At 44.9% G+C, this 25,562-nt stretch overlaps 1 protein-coding gene across 2 annotated transcripts in view; it reads left to right on the top strand.

Moving 5' to 3' along the window:
- Pfkp (phosphofructokinase, platelet) overlaps positions 1–25,562 on the top strand; it is a 65,110-nt gene that overhangs the window by 34,940 nt on the left and 4,608 nt on the right. Inside the window, exons 6-19 of one of the 2 annotated variants that reach the window (XM_012516919.2) lie at positions 1,600–1,644; positions 1,853–1,961; positions 3,991–4,086; positions 5,456–5,548; positions 6,141–6,266; positions 7,925–7,989; positions 8,515–8,584; positions 8,821–8,967; positions 9,576–9,646; positions 12,586–12,673; positions 18,164–18,316; positions 21,978–22,142; positions 24,402–24,463; positions 25,108–25,219. In XM_012516919.2, the coding sequence (XP_012372373.1) occupies positions 1,600–1,644; positions 1,853–1,961; positions 3,991–4,086; positions 5,456–5,548; positions 6,141–6,266; positions 7,925–7,989; positions 8,515–8,584; positions 8,821–8,967; positions 9,576–9,646; positions 12,586–12,673; positions 18,164–18,316; positions 21,978–22,142; positions 24,402–24,463; positions 25,108–25,219 (1,402 nt within the window). Of the gene's footprint in view, positions 1–1,599; positions 1,645–1,852; positions 1,962–3,990; positions 4,087–5,455; positions 5,549–6,140; positions 6,267–7,924; positions 7,990–8,514; positions 8,585–8,820; positions 8,968–9,575; positions 9,647–12,585; positions 12,674–13,398; positions 13,552–18,163; positions 18,317–21,977; positions 22,143–24,401; positions 24,464–25,107; positions 25,220–25,562 lie in introns of both variants that reach the window. The other variant, XM_023701332.1, reaches the window with a different exon arrangement.

The following is a 25,562-nucleotide window of genomic DNA, read 5'->3' as shown; positions in this document are numbered from 1 at the left end:
AACTCCAGCATGACGTGCCAGCCCCACCCATGAGGCATGCTGAGATGGCAGTTGAGACTGGGCATAGTGGCACATGCCTGTAATCCCAACTCTTGGGAGGCTGAAAACAGAGGAGAATGACTACAAATCTGATGTACATAGTGAGACCCTGTACTAAATATTAAAAAAATAAAAAATAAATTCTTGCCCTGAGGTCTCCCAAAGGGACAGAAAAAGGTAAAATGACTGATTTTTGCCACACTGCATAATAAGAAGCAAGGCAGGATTTTGTTACTGCTGGGTTTTCAACCTTTGACTGACAGAAGTGTGGACAGAGTGACAATAGACTTATCACGGGCCATGTAGGCTCAAGAACAGAATATTGCTAATTAGTTTTTCTGGAAACAGCTTTTGAAGCACTTTTCATGAAAACAATGTGAAATAATAAATAGGACAAGTGTCTCCCACTTCATGGATGACAAGTTTGATACCTGAAACTGCCCCGAGAACCAGACTTCCTGGTCTTCGTGTATCGGCCCTACACACTTTTCAGTGCACGGGCACAGACTCAGTAGCCGCTGGAAAACCACGTCTTCTCTTCAAGGTTGGAAATACTGACTGGAGCAACTGGATTTTTCCATTATGCGGAAAATTCCTAGCGTTCAGGCATTAACACTCATGCTCATATGTTTACAAGGGTTATTGAATGTGATCGGAAAATATGACTCTTTGGGGGTTTGGTTTGGTTTTGAAGTTTGGTTTTTTGGTCATTTTTTACAGTAAAATATATATTGCCGTTAATCCCCCTCACAATACTATCCCTGACTTACAACACTTATCCCATCAGTCTTACTACTTTTAGAAGTCCTCTTTCCTGAGTGTCTTCACTTATGCTGTCTTAGCTCCCTCGATACCCTGAAGTCAAAACACTTACTTTTCTTGGTCCTTTTGACTTTGGGGAAGAGCCAAAATTGTACGGTGGCAGATCCAGAAAACAAGGTTGATGCAGACACATCACTATTTTTTTTGTAAGCCCTCCCTTGGGTCAGACGGTGCTTGGCATCCTTACCCACCATATTTTTCACCACAGCTCCCAAAAGCACTCAGGAAAGAGGACTTCCAAAACTGCTTCACCAAGTGGCAAGATGATGGGCTAAGCTGGTTCAAAGCCAAGGGGGAGTGTTTTTCAGGAGAGTTAATGGCAAATGCCTTGCTGTGATAATTTTTAATTTAAGCATTCGCTATACGTTTCAGCCCCACCTTGTATATCCAGCCCATGGCTCTTGACAGAGTTACCTAACTTTGCCCAATAGTCATTATCTCAGGAAGTGCTTAGGAAAGTATACTAGAAGTACAAGTCAGTCTTAGGGCGCAAGTAATACCTACTGCAAACATGTGAGTAGAAAGTGCAGCTGCTGCTGAAGCCCTGTTACTCACAAGCCTGAGATGCTATTGCAGTAGCATTTGTTTTTGTAGAAAATGAGTCATTTTCTGGAAGCTTGGATACTTGCTATAGTTATGAAGCAGGCTTTCCTCTCTTATTGGCTGTAAGAACACTTTTCTGTTTGCTTTCTGTGCTTTTTCCAGCAGTAGTAAATGTGCCCTTTGTCTCTTTTCCAGCCACCAGAGGACCTTTGTCCTAGAGGTGATGGGCAGACACTGTGGGTATGTACCTGCATGCACACGGTGGGTGAAAGGGACCCTCCATGTCATTTCCTTGATCTCCTGCTATGGATGGTCCTATGGACAGTTCACAGAGAATGCAATACCTCCTGATCTATTCCATGTTGTATCTTCCCAAGTTTATCACTGGTGCTGTGCCTTACAGGAAGTTTCCTCCTCAGGGCACTGATCCATCGTCTTTTCTGTATAGGTACTTGGCCTTGGTGAGTGCCTTGGCCTGTGGTGCGGATTGGGTTTTCCTCCCAGAGTCTCCACCAGAAGAAGGTTGGGAGGAGAACATGTGCATCAAACTCACAGAGGTAACTGGGATTCCCATGGCACCAATTTAGTCAGGATCCCAAACTGCCTTTGGAATTGCCAATTTGTGAAGCCTTTTAATTGAGTGAAAGCCTGCTGATTTAAATTGTGTCAGGCCTGTGGGTAGGGGGTCTTACTAAGGGCTGTGCATGTGTCTTCCTCTTTCCTAAGCTTCAGAGTAACACCAGGGACAAACAACCAAGACTTTATTTTCTTTTTTTTTTTTTTTTCAAAGTTTTATTGACAAACAGATAGCAATGAGACAGTTTCACATCAAATTGGAAGGACAGTTTCAACAAATAATACACTGCATATATTCTTCTTCAAGACTTTATTTTCAATAAAGCAGTCAATTCTGATTTCAAGTGGAGTAGATACCATGAGATCCACAGCTACTAAAGGAAATGAGATTCAGAGAGAAAATCTATTTGTTATTCTTCCACTTCCCTGAGTACAAACGCATTTAAATCTCCAGCTTTAAGTCCCCTGAATGACTTGGAGTTTGATATTTTGACATTTCTTCCAGCTAGGAGGTCTCCAGTGCACAGGTGTGCGGCTTTGTCTGTTTGCTAATTATTTTGAGCTGGACTTTTTATTTCCTGTGTGGAGTTTGTTGCACCTTTATGTTTCATGCTATGTCTGTTGGCATAGGGCAAATGTCCCTCTAGGAAGGCCAAATGCATTTTTCAAAAAAGCTAAGAAAGGGCTGGGTATATAGCTCAGGGCAAGACCCTTGGGTTCAATCATGAATACTGCAAAAACCAAAAGGCAAAAGAAAACTAAAGCAAAACCCAGATTTGTGATGCTGCTCCCAAACCCATGTGCGACAGCCCACTTGAGCCTGGCTTCTGGCAGGGTCACCTGCAGGGTCAGCTACTGCTGACACTTTGTATAGGAAGGCTTTTAAATTGAGACTTTGTAGAAAGCAGATCCACTGAGAAGGCATTCATCCACATTACAGTGCTCCTGTCACTGTGACAAATACCTTCGATAAATCAACTCGAAAGGAGGAAAGGTTTCTTTATGTCTGTTTTTGTTGTTATTGTGGTGCTGGGAATTGAAGCCAGGGCCCCATGCATGCTGGACAGGTGTGCTGTCACTGAACTACATTCCAGTCTAAAAGGCTTATTTTGGCTCATGGTTTCTGAGGTTTTGGTCCATGGTTAACTGGACCCTATGGCAACCCAGTGTATCATTGTAGTGTGCAGGTGCAGCAGAGGACTTCCGTTCACTTCATGTGGTCAGGAAGAAAAGAGTGGCAGAGGAGAGACCAGAGACCCATCATTGCTATCAAAGCCGTGCTCTTGATACCTAATTTTCTTCCCCTAAGCCCCACCTCTACCAAGCTAGGTCAGGTGTAGCGAGTGGTGCATGCTTGTAATCACAGTACTCTGGAAGGCTGTGCCACGAGGATTATAAATTCAAGCCCAGAGTCAGCCATTTAGCACCTTGCAAGACCCTCAAATTTAAAAAAAAAAAAAGCTTGTGAATTTCGTTCATTGCAAAGGCCCTGGATTCAATCTCTCCCAAAATCAGTGCTGTGTCCTAGGGGCCAAACCTTCAACTCATGGTCCTTTGGAGGACATTCTAGATCCAAACTGTAGCAGTGTCCTTTCCCACTTTCCTACCTGCATCATACGTGTCTACTTCCTGTTCCTTTGCCCAATACTATCTAATCTAATGTCAGAAAACTCTTGGTGTCATATAAGTGAGTTGGGGTAGGATTCATGGAGAGATGACAAGAAGCTCTGAAATAAAGGTGACAGAAAGTATGGTATTATAGGAGACGTGTGTGTGTGTGGTGTGTGTGTTGTTGGCATGTGGTGGAGGTCTCTGTGAATCAGCAAATCCATACCCCACTCAGCCTGGGACTCATCAGAGAATACATTCTCTGTATTTGTTAACACCACCCTGTACCTCCTCCTGTGTTACTAAAAGCACTCCTCATAAAATGAGGCAAAGATTTCTTCCTGGAAAGAGGCCAGTTCAACAGATTAAGAAAGTGAGGGTTTTAATTTTCTGTTTCCTTAGAACCGTGCCAGGAAAAAAAGGCTAAATATTATTATTGTGGCCGAAGGAGCAATTGATACCCAGAATAAACCTATTACCTCTGAAAAAATCAAGGAGGTAAGTTTGTGTTTTTCTCCTTTTTCTCCTGGTTGTTGTCTACCTGAAAATAAGAGGTATTAGTATGATTGACAGGATTTGAATTTAGAACATTCCATGGTATTATTTTTTTTCTCCCTTATATTAAAAAAATACTTTCAGAATGGCTCATCACTTGCATGGCCTGAGGGGCATACAGCTCCCCACTCCAGGGAACCAGCAGTTCTTGTAGTCTTTGTTGTGATGTTCCTCAAGACTGTGAGGGCCCCAACAGGAGTAGAGGAGAGGTGGGAGAAGGACCAGTTGTGTTCTTGGTGGTAAACAGTTCCAGCCCTTAAGCATCCCCTCTTCTGAGGAACGGGAGAGCTGACCACTTGCCAGCTTTGTGACAGAAAAAAATGGAGTCCTCTTATCCCTTTCCTTCTGACCTGAACAGCCGGGCACATTCTTACTAAAGCCACCTCAGTGCCTGTGAGTCATTGCTGCCTCATGGCCTAAGGAAGGGCAAACTCTGGCAGGCTGTTTCCATGCGGCTCACTCAGACTGGGGCTCGCCTGTCTCAACAGGACTAGGATGTGTCAGCCAGGGTCTAGCATAGCAGCAAGGCACTGGGTGGCAGCCAGGCTCCAGCTGAACTTGCAGGTCAGGCAGCAGGCATTGCCAGCCTGGCTTTGCAAGTTGATGTCTTTATCACACCTGGCCAGGATCGATTAATGAGACAGATGCAGCGCCAGCTCTGCACCCCCGGGTTAAGTCATTGACAGAGGCCTGTGAGAGCCATCTGCCAGTAGCAACAGGAAGTGATTGATAAAGCCAGGAAGATTTTTGTCTTTCACTTAACTGAAGAGAGATTAGATCATAGGACATTGGCTCAAGAAGGGACCATGGGCCAAGATAGCCAGCAAGTGTTTGTAGAGAGGTGTAAACTGGGGTCTAGAAAAGCTTGGTGACTTCTGCAAGCCATGGGATGGCTTTCCCTGGGCACAGAACCAATGTTCTTTAGTTGGACTGTGCAATTCAAAGCACAGCTATACAAATTTAAGCCGATTTTTTTAGGGAAATGCTTACTTTTTCATGCATGTAGCTAATACTTTATACAAACTATTAAAACAACATGTTTTAGAAAATCAGTGTTAATTTTTTTGCTAGTTGGGATACAAAGATTTTATTTTACAATTAAAATACATATTTTAAAGTTAAAACTTAGCTGCCTGTTCCACTGATCATTCCTTTAGGAAGCAAAGTTTAGAAATGATCATTTGGGCTACTTAGATCTGAAAGATCTTATACGAGAAGTGTTTTGTCAGGGCCAGTGCCACGTCTAAAGCTGAGCTGACATGTCCCGTGCTGTGTAACAGTCTGGAATCCTGATGGAAACCTTTCTCTGCAGCTTGTGGTAACACAGCTGGGATATGACACTCGAGTGACCATTCTTGGACATGTGCAAAGAGGAGGGACCCCTTCTGCGTTTGACAGGACTTTGGTAAGTGAGGAGGGAAGGTGCCAGATACATCCTACAAGGTGTCTGGGGAAGAAATAGTTCTAGACCCTGAAAGGAACCAGTTTATCACAAAGGCTGACTGGCAGGCTTCTCTTTGGAGATTGTAGTGACCCGTGCACTTATTTGAATGGTCCTTTGAGATTTGCTGACGTAAACTGGTTTCCCAGGCTAAGGTTTCTCAGATGCCGAGAGACCTCAGCTAGCATGGGAAGCCTACTGGTCAGGAGGATGCTGACACCAGGAGAACAAATCCCAGGTGGAAGTAGTATTCCACACCACACCAAGGGGACCGCTGGAGTCGTGAGCCAAACTCCTCAGTTCCTAGTATTCCTTGCCCTCTATGTATCACTAATTGCCCCTTCCCTCTCAACTTGCTGAATCTTATTGGAATCATAATCTCTTCATTCCAGAGGGTGGCCTAGGGCTACGTGGGCCGGGTGATGAGCCCCCAGTTGCATTTGTATTTCACACATAGAAAGTGAGTCCTGGCATGGTCTCCAGCGGTCACGTGTTGCTAGTGCTCATTTGGAACACACAGTGTGGCCATCTTTGACTGTCACCATGTCATTTCCAGGCTAGTCGCATGGGTGTGGAGGCAGTCATTGCCTTGCTGGAGGCCACCCCTGAGATCCCTGCCTGTGTTGTGTCCCTGAACGGAAACCACGCTGTGCGCCTGCCCCTGATGGAGTGCGTGCAGATGGTGAGTGAGGGGTGGGGTGGGCACAGACGCATGCCACCAGTCAGGCCAGGTGAGTGTCTCGGGCCATCTGGTCTACAGCCCATTGGGCACTCAGCAGGTTAAATGGCCTCTCTGAGAACATAATGAGCTTCCTAAGGACTGATGGCAGCAGGCTTCCTGTTTCCACTGCACAGTGCATAAAACCTACACTGACTGTACTTTCTTATCTTCTAAGCTACCATCCACTTCTAGTAACTTCCCTGCAGGCAAATATAGTCCATCAGGAATGAGTATACTCTGAAGACCCTTTTGACTACCTCTGTCAACAGTCAAAGGGATGACAAAGTGCAAGAAAATGCCCTGCCAGCAGTGGGTAGTGTGGCATTTCACAGGAAGTGGGACAGGGCTGTTTCCAGTTTTAGTCACTGCCTATCCTTCTGTGCTTGGGGACATCCAAATCTGTGATGGGGTTTTGGCATGGTTTCCACTGACATTCCGAGATGAACCCACCCCTCCAGACCCAGGAATGCTTGCAAGTGGGTGAAAGAGACATGAATTAAAATTTCCAATCACCCATAAACAAGGTGGCAGTAGCGTTAGCTCCATTTGAAATGGCCGTTACCTTTTCTTTCTCCAAAGCTTAGTCATGACTGTCACTTTATTTTTCCAATAACCCTGAGGTGGGTATCTTTTATAACACTCATATAGCAAGAGGAATTGACAATTAATTAAAAGGACTTGCTGAAAGTAACCTCAAAGTACCCAGTAGTTGTGGAGAAAGTTTTGTGCATCTGTGTTGTGTGTGTGTTCGCATTTGTGTATATTGTGCATGTCTGTATGTCTTCGTGTCTGTGCATGTGTGTGTGTATATCCTCTGGGGACAGGCGAGCAGGAAGTGGCTGAAACTGAGAGGTGACAGGCCTGACGGGATCACAGCCCTGAACTACATGCAAATCTCTGAGAGCTTCTTTCTCGTGTCTATAGGCTGTTTAGGGGCAAGTGCAGGGTACCTTAGCTTCTTCAAACCATCATGCAAGGGTTTTATTAAAAGCTAGAGTGAGCCATCTGGTGAGCATCTGCATTGTGTCATTTACCAAAGGTCTGACATGTTTTTAATAATCAGAGACAACACTGGAAGTAGGGCTGTTTTCCTTATAGATGAAGAAACTGAAGTTTGGGGCACTGGGAAATGTGCCCAAAATCCTAAAGTTGACTGAGCCTAACTAGAGCGTGTCTATTTGTCCTGAGCTCTCAGTCTTGGGATAGCCCTAGGCCTCTGTTCCCCTCAGCCTAAAACCTCAGCCTATAACCACATTTAGGTCCTACAGCCCCGTGAGGCCACTAATGGGCTGTTTTTGTGAAAATTTTGAGAACCTTCCCTGAGAGAACCCTTTCCTATCATTTTCTTGTGAGATGAAACCCTGGTAATTTCATAGCCATAAATAGCAGATGCCATCTTCCTCCTCCTTTTTTTCCAGGAGGCAGCTTAAGTTGGGTGGAACCCAGGGGCTCAGCCTCACAGCTCACATCTAATGTGCCAGTTGCCAGGTGCAGTGGGCAACTGGCAAGGTTGCACTGTGAAGGGCTCCAGCCTCAGGGCTCTAACCAGCCCCCCTCCTCCCCACCTGAAGACATACTAACTCATGACACAGTCCTTCTTCCTTTACTTTTTTTAAAAGACCCAAGATGTACAAAAGGCAATGGATGAGGGAAGATTTAAGGATGCTGTGAAACTCCGAGGGAGGTAAGCTCTGTCAAAGAAAATCTTGTTTCGTCAGGAACTTCATTCCTTAGATCGGGTCATTTAGAATGTGGTTAGAGGTTGTGCTTAATGTATCTCAATATAAAAATCTGAAAAACAAATGAAGTAATAACATAAAGCACTTTTTAGCAAGGTGAATGCCTAGATGACTAAAAAAAATTATTTTTCTATTTGACTTTTTGTTGGGGAGAGGATGAGGGTTATTCAGAACCTAGTGAAATTAAGGTTCAACGTGACACATTGCCAGGATTTTGAAAAGAGACTTTAAAAGAGCACAAGAGTGCCATTTTCCTTAGTCTGTTTCTAACCAAAAAAATAGCACCCTGGTTAAGGGCTTTGCATGCTGTGGATAAGTCAGGGCCTCTGTCTTCCCCAGCAGTGAGTAGACCAATGGAGAATTCGCATATCTGCCTGGGATAAAACTGTCCTGCCCCCACCCCACCCGGCTCCCTCCTGTGGTAATCCCTGCTCTCAACTTTGCCAACCAATAATGCGCTTTTCTTTTAGGAGCTTTGAAGGCAACCTGAAGACCTACAAGCGACTTGCCATCAAGCTGCCTGATGATCAGATCCCAAAGGTAGGTGGCCGCCCCCCTGTGATGTCCCCGTCCTCCTATAGCCCGTGTGCCCTCCTGCATTCCTTGGCACAGGTCCCAGCTCAGGTGCTGGCTCCTGGAAAAGGCTGTCCTTGACCTTTCCATCCTGACCCTTAACCCAAAGTGGGACGCAGTCACCTGGCATTCACTTCCCAACTGAGCAGCAGTGAGAGTTTGCATGCTCTTGGTGAACTGGGCCTGCTTTTTCCTGTTTTCAGACCAACTGCAACGTAGCTGTCATCAACGTGGGGGCACCCGCTGCTGGCATGAATGCAGCCGTTCGCTCTGCCGTGCGAGTGGGCATCGCCGAGGGCCACAAGATGTTCGCAATCTACGACGGCTTTGATGGCTTCGCCAAAGGCCATGTGAGTCTTCCCACGTGGGCCTAGGCGAGTGGGAGTGTCGCTGTAGGGAGGCAAGCCCTTTCCCCACCCCAAGCTTCTCCCAACACTTTTAATCCTGGATTTTATGCCTCCATGCCTGTAAAGATCACCTACTTAAACAATAGCTTCTGTGTTAAGATCTTGCCCTGAGTTAAAGTGTCACCCTTCCAATTAAACCCAGGCTGCCATGTGTTGGCAAGTTTTCTCAAAAGGCACTATGGGAGCATGGTAGGGTGACAGTCTCCTACTTCGCAGGCTGTTGGGTTTGTGTGAGGCATTGTAGATACAGTGCATGGTGTCATTATACACTTCATACCAATCACTCAGCATCGCTATAAGAAACAGCCTGATCATGCCTCACAGTGCTTTATGGAAATAGCCTGTTGAAAGATGGAAGTCTGAGCCATTTTTATTTTTTATTAGTATACATTTGCAGTACATAATGATTGCATTCATCGTGGGAAGTTGGCACATGTATATAACATCTTAGTTCTTTTTATTTCCCCTCCCTCACTGAGCCTTTTTTGAAGCTTTGGGATTTCCTTTCTGCCTTCTCACATTAGCTGTTTTATTTTCTGTTTGTACATTAGATCAAAGAAATCGGCTGGGCAGATGTTGGAGGTTGGACCGGCCAAGGAGGGTCCATCCTTGGGACAAAACGGTAATTTGCCAAGTATTCACTCTCCAACCTCCTCTTAAGGAAGGACTTATTCTGGAAGAGAGTAGCTGGGTGTTGGTGCTTCTTCTAATTTATGGTAAAGAGTCCTAAGGGAAGAGGCATGGGGCAAGATGCTCACCTCAGGAACTTGGTGGTGTCCTGGGCAGCTGGGGACAAGTCTCAGAGCTTGTGAGGAAAGGGACAGGTCATAAATTCTTGTCACTTTCCCATCCCTGGGACACAACACCTGACTCCCCAGCTTAAAGAGAGGAGGAGAGGCTGACTTGGTTCATAATTTCCCATGAGTCCAGTCCTACGTTTCAGGCTCCAAGGCAGAAACACAGGGAGAAGAACACAGGGGAAGAAAGCTGCTCCTTCTGTGACAGGTGGAAGCAATCCACCACTCCCATTCAGAGGCCCCAGTGACACCCCCAGGGACTCCAACCAGGTCCCACTCCCAATAGCACATTCAGCTACAGAATTCAGTAATGAATACACCAATGAGCATAGCACTCCCTGACCCATTCACCTTCTAGGCTTTGGGGGAACATTTATATACATATATTTTAGGGAAGGGTCTACAGGGTGTTCAGGGTCTTACCACTAGATCAGACTCATAGTAAGCCTCCTATTTATAGCCTCCCAAGAGCTGGGATTACAGGCACATGCTACCATGCCCAGTCTCAATTGCTGTCTCAGTGCACCCCGGGGGTGGAGCCAGGGCCAGCACAGCAGGCCTGGGGATTGAACCCCCAGCCCCTGCGCCTGCTTGCAGGTGCTTTAATCCACTGAGCTATTTGGCCAGCCCTTGGGGGAACATTTTGGTTCGAACCCATAACACTTGTGGAAATTGTTCTCTAGTAATTCTTTCGTTTTTTTGAAGAGCAAACTAGTGTACCAAACACCTCTGTCAGAGGCAGGTCATAAAAATGAATGACAGTACTGAGCCTTAGTAACCAAGCAGTGGAAACAAGCACTTAGGCTTTGTTGAGGAGGCTCCTGTTGGTGGAAATGACAGAACTTAGCTGCATGGTGACATGAGGCTCAGGTTTCCACAGCTAAGGAAATGGCCCGAGGGACTCTAGTATCAAAATACATTTTCCTGAAGTACAATAAGCTTCAGTGTCCTTAGGATATTTTCACCACATGCAATGTTTAATATTAAATCTGTGTCTTTTTATCATTATCTCAAGGGTACAACTATTAATCAGTCATTATAGTTCACATTTAATCTGGAAGAAAAATTTTTTTATGTAAATCTAGAAGAAAATGTTGGGTTCCGTGTAATTGTGGTATACTGTTCCAAGGAAATCAATGCTTTGTGCTGTTTGAAAAACAGAACCTCACTTTTTATGGTATACGGATGCAACTAGAGACCAAACTCTTAAGTGAAATAAAATCTGAAGGGCACAATAGATACTGTGAAAAAGGCATCAATCTGTTTAAAAAGGAAGGAATTACTGAGATGATGAAAAGGACAGGAGAGGGAGGTGGGGGAAAGAGATATATCTATGTATGTATGCAGTATGGCCTGGGTAGTTGTACCGTGGATCTCTGTAGTCTCTGGAAAGGATCAGTTAATGCTTTTTCTTTCTTTCTTTCTTTCTTTCTTTCTTTCTTTCTTTCTTTCTTTCTTTCTTTCTTTCCTTCTTTCCTTCTTTCTTTCTTTCTTTCTTTTTCTCATTTTTTTTCTCTCTTCTTAATTTCTTATACTTTCTTTTCCCTTTCCAGTTTTGCATGTGTGTATCTGATAAACAACTAAGTTGAAGACAGCATGATGCAATACAATAAATACTGTCAAATTCATGTTATTTTATTTAGTGAAATTCTGTATCATTTCTAATTTTTTATTATTACTATTTTGTATTCTAATAAATAAATAAATTAAAGCAGGACCTCAGTAGCACCTGGCTAAGAGTGAGGACTCCACAGGGCTGAGGTAGATCTCCAGAGCTACCTCTTCAGCTCTTGCCCAGTGCCATGGTGTTGGGCCTCTGGGTGGCAAAGCCATAGTTAGCAGTAGATGTGTCAGTAAGGCCTCTGCAAGCTGGCCGTGACACCTCAAGTGTCGCAGGGCTTCTGGACATGGCCCTTGCATAGTTAGAACAAGTTGACAGTATTGGACATCCTCTGAAGATGCTTGAAAAGTCAAATGGCAGGGGTCGGGGAGATGGCTCAGTGGAATACGTGCTTCCCTGGCAAGCGCAAGGGCCTGAGTTCAATCCCCGGTTCTGCCAAAAAAAAAAAAAAAAAAGTCAAATGGTTCAGGGGATTGTGCAGTTAGCTATGTCAGCTCCAATTTGCAATGCTTACATATTTTCACTCTAAAACTTCTTATAAAAGTGTAAGCACCTTATTTTCTCCAGTAAGCATGAACAATGAGGAATGGATGTTGAATGGAATTTTGGGATGGAGCATAACCAAATACACTGCTTTTCTTGGTTATGTCAATTGCAATAAGTAAAGCACAGAAGAGAAATACCAAATGCAGGTGAATGTGGTTTTAAATAAAATTATATTGAATAATATATACATAAAATTTATTTGGACACTGAATATTTCCATTTAAATACTGATAATGATCACTAGCTATTATGGTTATTTTTTTTCTAGTAAGGTGACAGAATTCTTTTTAATTATACCAGTTAGTTGAAACACCTCACTTACTTTTGAAACACTCTCTCGACATGTGGTTGCTGACCACTGCTACTTTATGAAACCATTCACCAGCACTCACTGCCTAAGCTGCCATCTACTGACCAGGATGGCAGGAGGGAGGCAGTTCATGGCCCTTAGTGCCACAGAGTTTGGCCAGGGATTGGAGGTGGGAGCAGACGGCTAAGGGACAGAGTAGTCTTCGAAGGGTTGACCAGCCTGATGCACTATACAATACGTGTGAAGCATGTAAAACTCTCTGACCTCTCCTCCTGGTCTATTTTTAGTACCCTACCTGGAAAGTACTTGGAGCAGATCGCTGAACAGATACATGTCCATAACATCAATGCCCTGTTGATCATTGGTGGATTTGAGGTACGATATTGTGTTAGTTTTGAGGACAGGCTGACAACTCTGGGTTGGCTTCATACAAGTATAGGACTTGTTGACTACTCTGTAGGAACTGGAATTATAGATTCCTGATCCCAACTGCCACTGGCTAGATGTAATGCAACTAGTGTAATGAACAACATGGTGACAAAATATGGCATAAGCCTGACCTAGTTCCAATGAGGTAATGTACTAGGGCAGCAAAGGCTCAGCTCCTTAACTGAGACTCATCTATCCAATGAGTTCTGATTTATTTCAGTCTATGAAAATCCATCTTTTAAATTTGAAGACAATTATGTGTAGAGAGGAAAGTAGTTATATAGTTAAATTTCCTTCACCTATTTTTAAAATCATACAGCATATTAGACTGTAGTCTTTAGTTATGTGCTTTTAAAGATCAGTCCCAAGTAACATTTTGATTAAAAAACATAAGAACCTTGAATAATCAGATTGTCACCATAAGGATTATTCATGCTACTTTTAAATGATTGCTTTTCTCCTTTGTGCTTAGAAAACTGCTATACTTGTCTGTGGTCTTAATGCATCTCTGTGTTGATTTTTTTAGTGGTCCATGGTATCCCAATATGTACCCCGTGTGCTCTGGTAGAAGTGGCTCCCCGAGGCTCCCATGCCCTCGTTCCTGGTGCCACCCCTCCATGTCCCTTTCTCCCCTTTCCTGGCCCCCACAGTCACACACACTTATCTGACAGGCCTACCTGGGACTCCTAGAGCTGTCAGCTGCCCGGGAGGAGCATGAGGAATTCTGTGTCCCTATGGTTATGGTTCCTGCTACTGTCTCCAACAATGTGCCCGGTTCCGATTTCAGCATCGGGGCAGACACAGCTCTGAACACTATCACAGACGTAAGTGCGCGTGTGCCAGCAAAGCAGGTGTGGCTGATGCTAACCCCTGGCCCTGGCCTTTTTTATCTACCAGTACGCAGGAAATAGTTCTGCCAGCGACCACTCAAAAGCCTAAATGAACTCTTCTATGTTTTGTACTTATTTTCATGCAAAAATACATTGAGAAGTGTTTTAGGCTCTAAAATTTGTTGATCTAGCTCACCAAATATTTGCCACCTGCCCTGTGCAGCCGCTGTGCGGGCATCTCGTCACTGTCCAGGCACATGCAGTGACAGTGAGCTGCTGCCATAGCTGAGCGGATCAGGTCGTGGTGTTTTGTGCTTGGATGATCATTAAAATCAGTTGTTTTATTTTCGTTTTTGCTTTTTTAGTTGCTGAACCTAATTTATTGGCAGCTTAGAATGTCTTGTGATGAATCTTGAGTTCAAGGTTCTCTACTTGTTGCTTAAGGTGAGACACTGAACTACATGTCTTAACATTTTATTCCTTGACCTGAATTCATTGCTTATGCTTGTTATCTTTTGGTTATGGCCATCCACATTATTTTTCCATTAAATTGGTGATCTTAAATTATATCCAAAAATATTTATGCTGTTTCAGGTTTTTTTTAAAAAACTTAATGTCTTAAAATATTTTATTTATTCTCAAGATTTTATTTTTCTTAGAAGACTGAGAGCTTGTAAGTGCTGTTTTTCTTAGATTTTTTTTTCTTAAATTCTTGGCACCAAATTTATTCCTAGTACTGGTAAATAAAAGACCACCAAAAAGCTTTAAAAATTAAACTCAAATGGTAAGTATGGCTTAGCACTTATTCCTGGCTTTTCTGAACTTCTTAACACGTCCTCAGTTTCTTTGCTTAAGCACCGTGTCCAGTGCCTCCTGGAAGCAATGTTTATTCACCATCACTAACCTCTTACTGAGATTGCATGTGCTTTCTGGTGATGGTTGTTAGAGCTTTTGCTGCTATTGACTGATTCAGGCTCTTGATGAATTTTCATTTGTAAACATAAACATGAGTATCTGCCACAAAATGAATTTGATTGTTTTTTCTTTCTCCAGCTAGATTTTAAGTCTGCAGAAGCTGAGTTTGCAAGGAAAGCAATTAGAGCCTTTTTTCTCCTTCATTGTCACCTAATTAAATTTGCCTTAGTGGCCTAGGTGGGATCTGGGCAGCTGTCATTTGCAGTTGATGGGACAAAGCTTCTGTAGGCACAGACCAAGATTGGTGTTTATTGGAAGTTGATGTTTGTCTCCTTGTAGATATTTTAGATGCACTTTCAGGCATGAAGGAAAGATTCTCATACTTTGCAATTTAAAGTTCCTCTGCTATAAAAACTGTTTGCCCCCCGACTTTAAATATGTATTACATATATGTTGGAAAATCTGAAAACCAAAATATATCTGGGAAAACCCCAAATTATCTATTCCCCTTCCCTTTTACTTACCTTTGAGGGATTTTTTAAATTCAGTCCTTTATTCATTTGAGTTTTGCAAGGCTAGAGTTACCACTAATAATGTTTGAGAGAAAAAAAGGACAAGTAGGTATTTACTATTTCTGGTGGATCCAGGCACAATCACTGGTGGTAAGTGTGTCTGTCTGTGTGTGTGTTCTGTTGCTGAGGCTCCAGGGAGCTGGATTGTCTTGGTTTTGCTGTCTCAAAGTGTATGGCCAAGGCTGGGCTAGTCAGGATGCCCTCAGTGCATGCTGTGACTGCTCTGGAACCTGGCGAGGGATGAGAAGACAGCTAACTGCCTTTGTGTTTCCTGAAGGTACAGGGCCCACAGTACATGCATGGCCCCAGTGTTTTCCAGTGTTCCTTATCAGTGGTGAAGTTGATTCCTTTCGGTATAGTTTGGATCTGGTTCTGACAGGAAGCTAGCATCATCATTTAAAAATGAGGACATGAAGCAACTCTACACACATCCCCTACTGCCTGCAGTGACTCTTCCTGTACATCAAGGAAGCCCTCAAAGATTAAGGGCCCACAGCACGTATCAGTCTGTTAACTGCGCTTACTAGCTTAAAACACGTGACCTAGACAGGTCACCTGTGTGTTCTGAATAGCGCTTAATTTTACAACCATGGACATTGTCCAGAGTTTGGTGATCCTCACCCACAGGTGTTTTCACAGCTGGGGGACATCTGCAATCTCAAGGCACATTTTGGGTTGTTAGATCCGGGAAAAGGGATACTCCTGGCATCTAGTGGGTAGAGGTCAGGGGTTCTGCTGATTATCCTGCAGTGCCTGGGGCAGTCCCCACCACGGGGAATTACCTGGCTTTATCAAGGTCAAGAAACCCTGAGCTAGCCTTAACTTATCAAACTATCACCACCTTTGGGTGTTTAATCATTGTTTTCATCAATCATTTCTTCCTTGCCGGCAGTAATGCTTAACTTATAGATACATCCTTAGAAATGAATCTCAGTAAATGCAGACAGGCTGCTGGAGAGAACAAAGTTAACAAAGTACCTCAGAGCACATGTGTAGGACGTTCTCATGATACCACTGAGGGATTTGCAGTTGGATTTCCTTTTTATCCCTCACCATCGGTTCAGCATTTTGCTCCATCTCAAAACAACCAAAGCTAGCTGAGTGTGAACTGCCAGGGAATGCCACGAAGGTGGCATGGAGCACAGCCCAGCTGATAACGCTGAGTTTTTATCGCCAAGAACCTGAATAGCATCATTGCAGCCCTCAACTCTATCTCAGCTCTGGGTGTGGATCACTCCAAATGTGCAGAGAAGTTTGGTAGTATGTAAAGATGCACACACCTGGTGCCGAAAGCTGGTACAGCCACTGTCACTCCCTGCAGACCCAGAGGCAAAAGTCTTCTGTGTCCTTAGAGCTTTCTACTTTCAGGGCAGGCACCCAGCCTCATTCCAGTGGAGAAGTTGATTTCTTGCTTGGATATTGAAGGAAATAAAAGCGGAGTGAAAGGGAGCAAAATATACAAAATTCTAGGAGCAATACAACTGTTATCAGAGGTTTTGAAGTAGAGTTATGGAACTGTCACTCCCTGACTGCAATCCAGCCTTCTGACCTGGCTCACACAGAATTCTCTGGCCTCCAGGCTGGTCACCTGCACCCTCTGACTTCAGGCAGATGCTTCTGAGAGACATAGCCAGTGTCCTGAATTAATCCTGCGGTAGAGCTTGTTCTATATTAACTCTGAGCTAGGCTATTCCTCAGTAAAGTGAGGGACAAAAGGTGCTGAGGAGCCTGGCAAATAGTGTGGGCACTGGTCAGTGCCATTCCTAGGCAGTTCTGGTGTGGGTTGGCATTGTTAATGATGCCCGCAGTAACTGCCACAACCAGCACCCAATTGCAGAACCTGGACAGAGACACACACACCCCTCAAGGGGCCACATACTGAGCTCTGCTGGAGGTGAGGGCTGGCTGTGATGGGCCCTGGAGAGCTCCTGACCACACTGCCATTATGTCCCACTGCTAACTATCACTTTCCCACTGATCACTCCAAGGACTAACTTACTTGCAGGTCCATAGCCCAGTGTCCACAGTCCTTGGGCCACACAGGCACTAGAACTCGGAATGTTTAGATTGTAGGATGGTACTAGTAGCACATAGCATTTATATCATAAAGCCCTCACAGGGAGGCCTGAGTCCATATCTGCTTCCAACATTAGTATCTCTAATAGATTAAACTGATACATCAAGAGACAGATAAGACTTATAAATGGGTCAGGCTTGCCAGCAAATAGGAACTCTTTACTCTGTTGGGAGTTACTTGACTTTAGGAACTGGGCTAGTGGACTTGCATTCTACCACTAACTTGGTGTTCACCTGTGGCAGACAGTAAAAACTCTGCCTTCTGCCTTCAGGCTAAAGAATAGCTCACTCTTGACATCTCAGCCCAAAGGTTTCACAAGGGAATTCCAAAGCAATTAACTGGGTTCTTGCTGGTCTGTCCTGCTTTTAATGTAAGCACTGCCTTGGGGGCCCTGAAAGGGAAGCTCCCTCCAGAAGGGAAGCACTTTCTCCTCCAGAGCAGAGATAACAGAGACCTGGGCTCCCCCATGGCAGACTGGTGGGTAACGTAATTGCATGCTTCCTATGTGTCTGCCTTCCGTGGCACTATGTGACTGCCTGCAAGGGACCCCTCTCTGCATCAGTGATGCCAGTCATTTGATGTCCTACTGACAGCCATGTGCTCTCCCCACCCTTTGCCTGCAGACATTGCAGGATTGGCGTCAACTGTACTTAAACTTCCCAACCTAATTGGCTTCCTCCACCTGCTCTGAGATGCCAAGAAGCGAGCAGCTGTTCCGTCTAATGACTAACACCTTGATGTCACGTCTGCCCCCTGCCTGATGCCTGCTTTGCTGCTTGCTTTGCACCGCCTTAACTCAGCTGCTTGTGGCGCGGGGACAAGGACGAGGGCCAGGCCATGTGGCCCATGCATGCTTAAGGCACACCCTCCTCCCTGCAGGGATGCTAAGCTAGGCATCCCTTTGGCTCTGTCGATCCACATGAAACAGCTTCACCTTGGCAACTCAGGTCCCTCTGTCACATCCTGGAGCCACAGCCCACGCCCACTGACCAGCAGGTGACGTGCCTGTGCCCTGCTAACTGCCGTGGCCCTGCTGCTTCAGGCTTTCCACAGTGCGCTCATGATGGCTGAGGTGCGAGACAGCCATAAGGAGTATTGCATTCCTGTGTGCGTCGTGGCTGCTACTCTTAGCAACAATGTCCCAGGCACAGACTTTAGTATTGGTTGTGATACTTCCCTGAATGTGGTTGTCGAGGTAAGATAACTGTTTGTACTCTCACTTTGTTTTGTTCTAACCATGTGTTTTTTCTGCGTTAAGAAGACTGCCTGTCAGGCCTACCTCCCATCATGGAATCTTTGTCCTCCCCCAAGCCCACCTTAAGCAGAAATTGAAAGGGGAGCCAGTCACCTGTAATCCCAGCTATTTGGGAAGCTGAGATGGGAGTCTTGCAAGTTCAAGGCCTGCTTGGGCAAATTAAAATAAGGGCGGGGTATATTTTAGTGGTAGAGCACTTGCCTATCTTGTGTGAGGCCCTGAGTTTCATCTTCAGCACTCTCAAAACTTTAAGGAGAGAAGAAAAAAAAAAAGGAAAAACTTGAAATGTGAAACCCATTTAAATAGTTTTGGAATAAATGAACCAGATTTATTTTTATTTTCTCCCTAATAGCTTGACTCTATAAGAGGATAATTTTTCCTACTTCCTCCTTCCTTGTCTTTATCAATTAGAAATAAATGTGCTATGCAGTCTTTTTATTATACCACCTAAGCAAAAGGAGCTGTGGGTGTGGCTTCTGGTAAGGCTGCTTGCCTCTGTCCAAAGTCTAATAGCAAGAGGTTGATCACTAGAGAGGGGTCATGGAGCAAATAGCAGAAGTGTGCACACAGGGGATTTGGGTGCTGGGTGAGTGTTTCCTGAAGGGATCCCACAGTCATGGGGGAACTGACCTCCTAGTTCTTTAGAAGAGCAAGCATGTTCCTACACTACAGTTTACTAGTTTGTTTTTTGTTTTTTTCTCTCTGTCCTAACCCTGTAGTAAGCTCCACTTAAATCATTTGCACTTTCATTAATATTTTTCAACTAGTGTAGCAGCATGGTAGCAATGCTTGAACTGTAGCTTGCAACAGTGTGACTGCTCCCCTAGGTTTTCCCTAGAGAGTCATCTGTATGTGACATGGGAGGCCACTGGTGCTTGGTGTTTATTGACCAGGCAACTGGTGCTGCCCGGCAGGCCCAGCTACGGCTACTGTCTACACTCCATATGTAGGCATGACACTGCTGGATTCTTCTCCCACCTCAAAACAGCCAGGGCTACCAGAATATGGGCTGACTGCATTTGCACTTTTCCTGGTCTCTACTTCTTCAGGTAACAATCCAGCAAGGCTGGAGTAGCTTATTATGTTTAGAAGAAGCTAATTCAAGCCTTCAGATACAATGTAGGTAACAGGGGAATATTTAGGAGCAATGTTTTTAAACTCCAAGCAAAGGCAGACGATCGCTGTCCAGCTGTCATTTTTCAGTCAGTGGCGCACAGAGCACGGGGCCTCTGCTCCATTGTCAGGTTCACTCAGCATTCGTTGTGTCGCACTCCCAGCCCAGCTGGAGTCCAAGACACGTGTCCTCACAGCAGAGCTTCTTTGCCAGGAGGGCAAAGAAGTCCATTATGACACTGGTCTTTGAATTAGCAGCAATAATTCTTAAAATGGGCATGTGGAGATTATGTTGGGGAAATAATCCACATGGTGTTGCTCCCAGAGGATGACTCGATATCTACCTACCTGCCTCACCATAACCATCTCTCCTCTGCAGCCCAGTGCCCGCCATAATGGCCCTGAGCCAAAGACTGCAGTGAGGCACTAAGGACTTAATGCCATGCAGAAATACTCAGGACAGACACAACCTCAATCTATTTTTCTTCTTCACTTCTTAGCTTCTGGAGAATGTAAAGCTGCCCACCCACCAAAGCAGAGTGAATCTTGAATAAAGCAACTAATGGGGTGGGAGTGGGGGGAATCTATCAAAGAAATTGGAATTATAGGTTAGAATGATTTAAATCAAACCTATAGCTGTTCATCCAAGTGTTCTTTTAAACTTAGCAAAAGTACTAAACTGAAATTTTCCACATCAGTGTTACTTTACATTGGCACCAAACCCTCTTTCCTCTTCCCCTAAAGGTTGATCATAAGCCCAGAGCACCATTTCCCTTCCTGAGTTCACTCAAAACCATGGGGATAAGTTTAAGGACTGGGCAGGATCAGGCCTAGATTGGCCAATGGATGGGCCAGATGGTACATGCATTTATTTTGCCCAGTGACGTTTACTGAGCACCTACTGTGTTAGAAGCCCAGCTAGCTGCTGATGATACTGCAGCATGTAGTAGAAGCACAGCCCAGGATTCCTGCTGTCATGGAATTTACCACACTAGTAAGTGCAGAATGATATACTGGGATGGCTTCTATGAAGAAAGGTCATGAGAGCCCCTGTTAGGGGAAACCATCTTGTCCTGGAGATTGGCACCATTTTCCTGAGTAAGTGACATTAAGCTAGGTGGAAGCTAAGGAGACAGGAAGGAGCCTGAGTTTCTGAGGCTGTTGTGACAAATAACTACAAATGTCATGTCTTAAAGCGATACTCACTTTGCCACAGCTTCCCAGTGCAGAAGCCATGGAGCTGAATTAAGAGGGTGGGGATCTGGGGGTGGCCTCTTGTCTCTTCTAGTTTCCAGAGCTCCATCCATTGCAGGCATTGGGCCCAGGCTCCTTATGTTCCCCAAACCAGCCTACAGCATCTTGCTCCAGTGCCTGGTGACTTCCTGCTTCTACATCCAATCTTGCTGTGCCTCTCTCTTGTGAGAACACACATGATGGCACTTAGGGCCTGCCCACATAGTCCAGGATAATCTCCATGTGTGCAGATCCTTAACTTACAAGGAAACATGGCCAGGCTCCAAAGATTAGGCTCTGGAGACCTTTGGTGCTTCGTGTCCAGTCCACCACCACATCCTGAGACCAGCACACACAAAGGCCTGAGGACCACAGCACAGCACATCTGTGGGCCAAGACAGCCCCTGGAGCCCCGAATGACCAGGGAGGGGTTCCATCAAAAGACCCTGACGAAGAGTTCAAGTAGTAGTGAAAGGTTTGGAGTAGTGCTAGAACTCAGTCAAATTTGGTTTTTATTGCTGATTTCCAGCTGTGTGTAGACAGACTGGGTGCCAAAGGCTGGTGTAGAGGCTTTCGCAGAGTCTCAAGGAAACGAGCGGTACCTAGACTGGTGATTGGTAGGAGGTGGGAAAGGGATCTTTGTTTTCCTACACCCCAAGCCTGGGCCCTCACGGAGGGTAAACAGGAGGACATTTCATTCTGAGACCTGGTGCCTGTTCGTCTGGAGGGCTTCTCTGGGTGTCTCTGGCTAAGCAGCTACTATCTGTGAACAGAGGTAACCTAACTCCAGCATAACTTCTGTGGTGCACTGAAGATGACCAAACCTAACTGTGATAGGAGCTTTTGAAAAGGAATGAAAAAGATAGCACAGAGGTTGCCCTTAGCCAACGAGCTAGTACAACCCATACAACCCTAACTTCACACCAGCTCAGTGTTGACCTCCAGTGGAAGCACCACAAACACGCTCAAAAAGCAGAGGGAGCTGGCTTGAGTGCCCAGCTTTCTCCTCACCTTCTGAGGGGTCCAGGAAAAGGATAGCACCACACCAGGTCCCCTGCATGGGTGTTTGTCACAATGGAGGCAGCGTCATGGTGGCTGTGTGCACTGTCCCTCTGTGTCCCATGCTGACTGCACGCCGGGATTGGTGGAGGTGTGGCTGTGGCTTGTGGCAGGGAGCAGGCTTCCAAGCTGCTGTGCATCCAGCACCAGCCACGGCCCTGGCTTGGAATAACTGATCTCTTCTGTCTGTGACCAGACATGTGACCGAATCAAGCAGTCTGCCAGCGGCACTAAGCGTCGTGTGTTCATCATCGAGACTATGGGGGGCTACTGTGGATACCTGGCCAACATGGGTGGGCTTGCGGCCGGAGCCGATGCCGCCTACATTTTTGAAGAGCCTTTTGATATCAGAGATCTGCAGGTATGTCACTGGAGCAGGCCACTGGGGGCACAGTTCACTGCAGGATACTCTTTCTCCTTGATAATGTTCTTATTGACAGTTATTTGCTTTGGAGAGGAAGGGGTTGGCATTGTAGGATATCCCGCATCACATGGCCTTCAGGTACCACATGCTTTTACTTTGGTACCAGCACTGTGAGTGCATGAGTAGATGGAGGAGGGCCCATTTTATTCTTGTGCCTAAAAACACAGGCTTATGCTCTTTTAGTCTATAACTAAATGATTTCATATATATATATATATATCAGAAGGCATTCAAAGCTGATATTTGTTTAATATGAGCAGCTCTGTTCAGGCCTCAAGATATTGCCACAGGTCAGCCTTCCCAAGTACCTGAGAGTAGGAAGATTTGTGGGGTTGTAGGGCAATGTCCTGGCTGGAGCTCGGGCACCTGCCCACGGGAAGCAGCCTAGTGCCCTGTGCAGTGCTGAGTTTGGCTGGGAAGATGAGGTTGCCTCCAAAACAGTGGATAGAGCTGCCTGGGACAGTATGGTGGCTTACCTCTTGTCAGGGGATGGCTCCATGTACAGGAGCCTGTTTCATGCTGTTTTCCCTGTTTTCATGCTGTTTTTCTTTTCAATATTTTCAAACTAACAAATGTTTTTTAGAGCAGTTTTAGGTTTATGGTGAAAGAGTGCAGTCTCCCATATGCTGTGCCCCGCACTCACCACACACCCCCAACCTCCCGCACCACAGTGGGACATGTTACTGTGGATGGACCTTTGCTTATAAGGCCCTCCTGAGTCCATGCTCCCCATGAAGTCTTTGGCTTCTATGGCCTGTGGGTTAGATGAAATTCTGGCTCTGCTGCATGGACTTCACGCCCCAGTTCCTTCAAGTCCTGGTCTGGCAACCAGAGAGTGGCAGGAACCTCAGTACCAGCTATAGGTTGGTTACAAGTTAAGTCAGGAGAGATCAGGAGACCCAGAAGGCCAGTGTCTGCTCAAACCCAGAAGCCTTGTGAAGTTGCTAAACTCCCCACAGAAGGATCAGCGGGGGCAAATAAGACACAAATGGAGTGACTCCATTCTTGAAAGTTATGATGATACCTGATTCTGAACCAAATCAAGTAAAGAGATGGCTTGGTGTTTTGCTTTGGCTTTTGCTTTGTTTCCAGTATTAGGGGTTGAACCCAGGGACTTTACACGGAGCCACATCCCCATCCCCCTGCCTTTTATGAGGTAGAGCCTCTCACTAAGCCACTCATTGCCCAGGCTTGACTTGGGACTTGTAATCCTCCTGCCTCAGCCTCACAGAATACTGAGATTACAGACATGTACCACCATGTCTGGCTTAGTGTTGTTATTAATGCTCTTTCTGTATGCCTGTGACAGGACATAAAAACCATGAATTTATTAGCAGCATCAGAATTTTTTATACTTCAAAATTCCAAGGCCCGTGCCACAGTAGCACTTACTATGACTCTCAGCACATGGTAGATGCTTAAGAAAGTTAATTATGACTAAGATATGATTATATGTAAAAAAAAACCATTTTTTAGGATGAGTACCAAGGAAATTAACTTTTTGTGATCTTTGCATATTAAGATGATATTGCACATTCTTCTTTCAAAATATGCTTTCCCTCAACAGAATGTGTATGGATGTAAGTCTTCTTGTTTTTTCTTGGTCAAAAAGTATTCATAAGGATTCTATATAAAAATCAGGCAATAGTCATTTACTTCTAAGAGCTCTAAGAACATACTGTCGTGACAATGATAAGGAGCGACAGATTAAGTGTGAAAGCATTTGGCAAATAGACATTTAAAGAGGGAAATATGTTTGTTTTTTAAAACATTCCCTGTGGAAGTTAACACATTCTACTCACTAAATAAAATCCCCGATAATGTAGAGCTGTGCTGGGACACAATACCCAACCACAGCTTAGAAGAGGTTTGCTTTAGCTCAGCTGCAGGGGATTCAGCCACAGCCTTGGCTGCAAGGCAGGAACGGGAGGGGGAGGGGTGTGGTGGAGCAGAGCCACACAGACTTAGCTCAAGACAGCCAAGAAGCAGAGAAAGGGAAAAGCACCAGAAAAGGAGCTGGGGGCCAGGCCCAGACACACCCTGAGGAAAGCTCCACCAGTGTTCTTTGCCCTGACTCCCAGCTTGTTGTCTTATCTCTTACTGGTTGCTATCTCAGCATTTATATTATAGGACTGGCACATAGTAGATACCTAATAAGTATTATTGTCTGATGAACAAAATAATTTTTTTTTCTAGTCCAATGTAGAGCACCTGACAGAGAAAATGAAGACCACCATCCAAAGAGGTCTTGTGCTCAGGTAATGAAAATATACTTTTTTTCGTTTTATGTTTTTGCATACCAGGGATTGAACTCAGGACCTGCACTTGCCAGGCAGGTGCTTATGCTAACTGAGCTATCTCCCCAGCCCAATATACTTGTAACCTTATTTCATTTTAGAACTAGGTTCTCAAAAACTGTCTTATGATCTGAAATGTTAAGTAGCTTAAACCTTTTATCATTGATTCTTTGAATACTGAATAAACACAGAAGTATATGCTCACAGTTAAATAAAAGGTGATTGGCCAGGCATGGTAGCGCATACCTGTAATCTGAGTACTTGGGAGGCTGAGTTCTAGGCCAGCTACAAAGTAAGTTCAAGGCCAGCTGGAATGTGTAGTGAAACCCTGTCAAATATATAACACAGTTATTCTTAAGATTTATTTTTGCTCTGTAGTTGTCTTACAAGATGTCTCCCAAGTGTTTCTTTAACTCAGGCCCTGAGCTTTATGAAGAAAGGAGCAAATACCTGGAGTCAGGGTAGGGCAGGGGACTAAAGTGACTGGGCTGGCAGGTGGACAAGGCCCCCTGGCATCTGCAGACTGACAGGTAGCATATGTCCCCAGGAAGGCCCACTGCGGGCACTCCTACTGAGTGCACTCAGCTGTTTCCCACTTATTTCAGAAATGAGAGCTGTAGTGAGAACTACACCACCGACTTCATTTACCAGCTCTACTCTGAAGAAGGAAAAGGTGTGTTTGACTGCAGGAAGAATGTGCTGGGCCACATGCAGCAGGTAGGGTGATACCCCAGAGTCCTTCGGCCATGAACCCACAAAGCAGAAGGCAATGCATACTCATGTGACCCTTCTTGAGACTGAGCCTCATGTTAGCCATATTGGGGTACAATATATAAGTAAATTCCATCATGATTTGAAAACAACATCTAGTTTTTGAGTCATGCAAAAATACCATCAGCTTTAAGTTTCTTTCCCTTGTAATATTTGGGTATATAGGGATTTTATGGGAAAATACAAACTTTCATGTAAATAGTGACACTACTTCACTGGAAATTCTTTTTGGAAAGTCTTATACAAATTAAATATTTTTGGGGCCAGGGAGATGGCTCAGTAGAATAAG

This window comes from Octodon degus, unplaced genomic scaffold (genome assembly GCF_000260255.1).
Source record: "Octodon degus isolate 3935 unplaced genomic scaffold, OctDeg1.0 scaffold00133, whole genome shotgun sequence".
Lineage (NCBI taxonomy): Eukaryota > Metazoa > Chordata > Mammalia > Rodentia > Octodontidae > Octodon > Octodon degus.
This window is presented reverse-complemented; position numbering and strand designations above follow the sequence as displayed.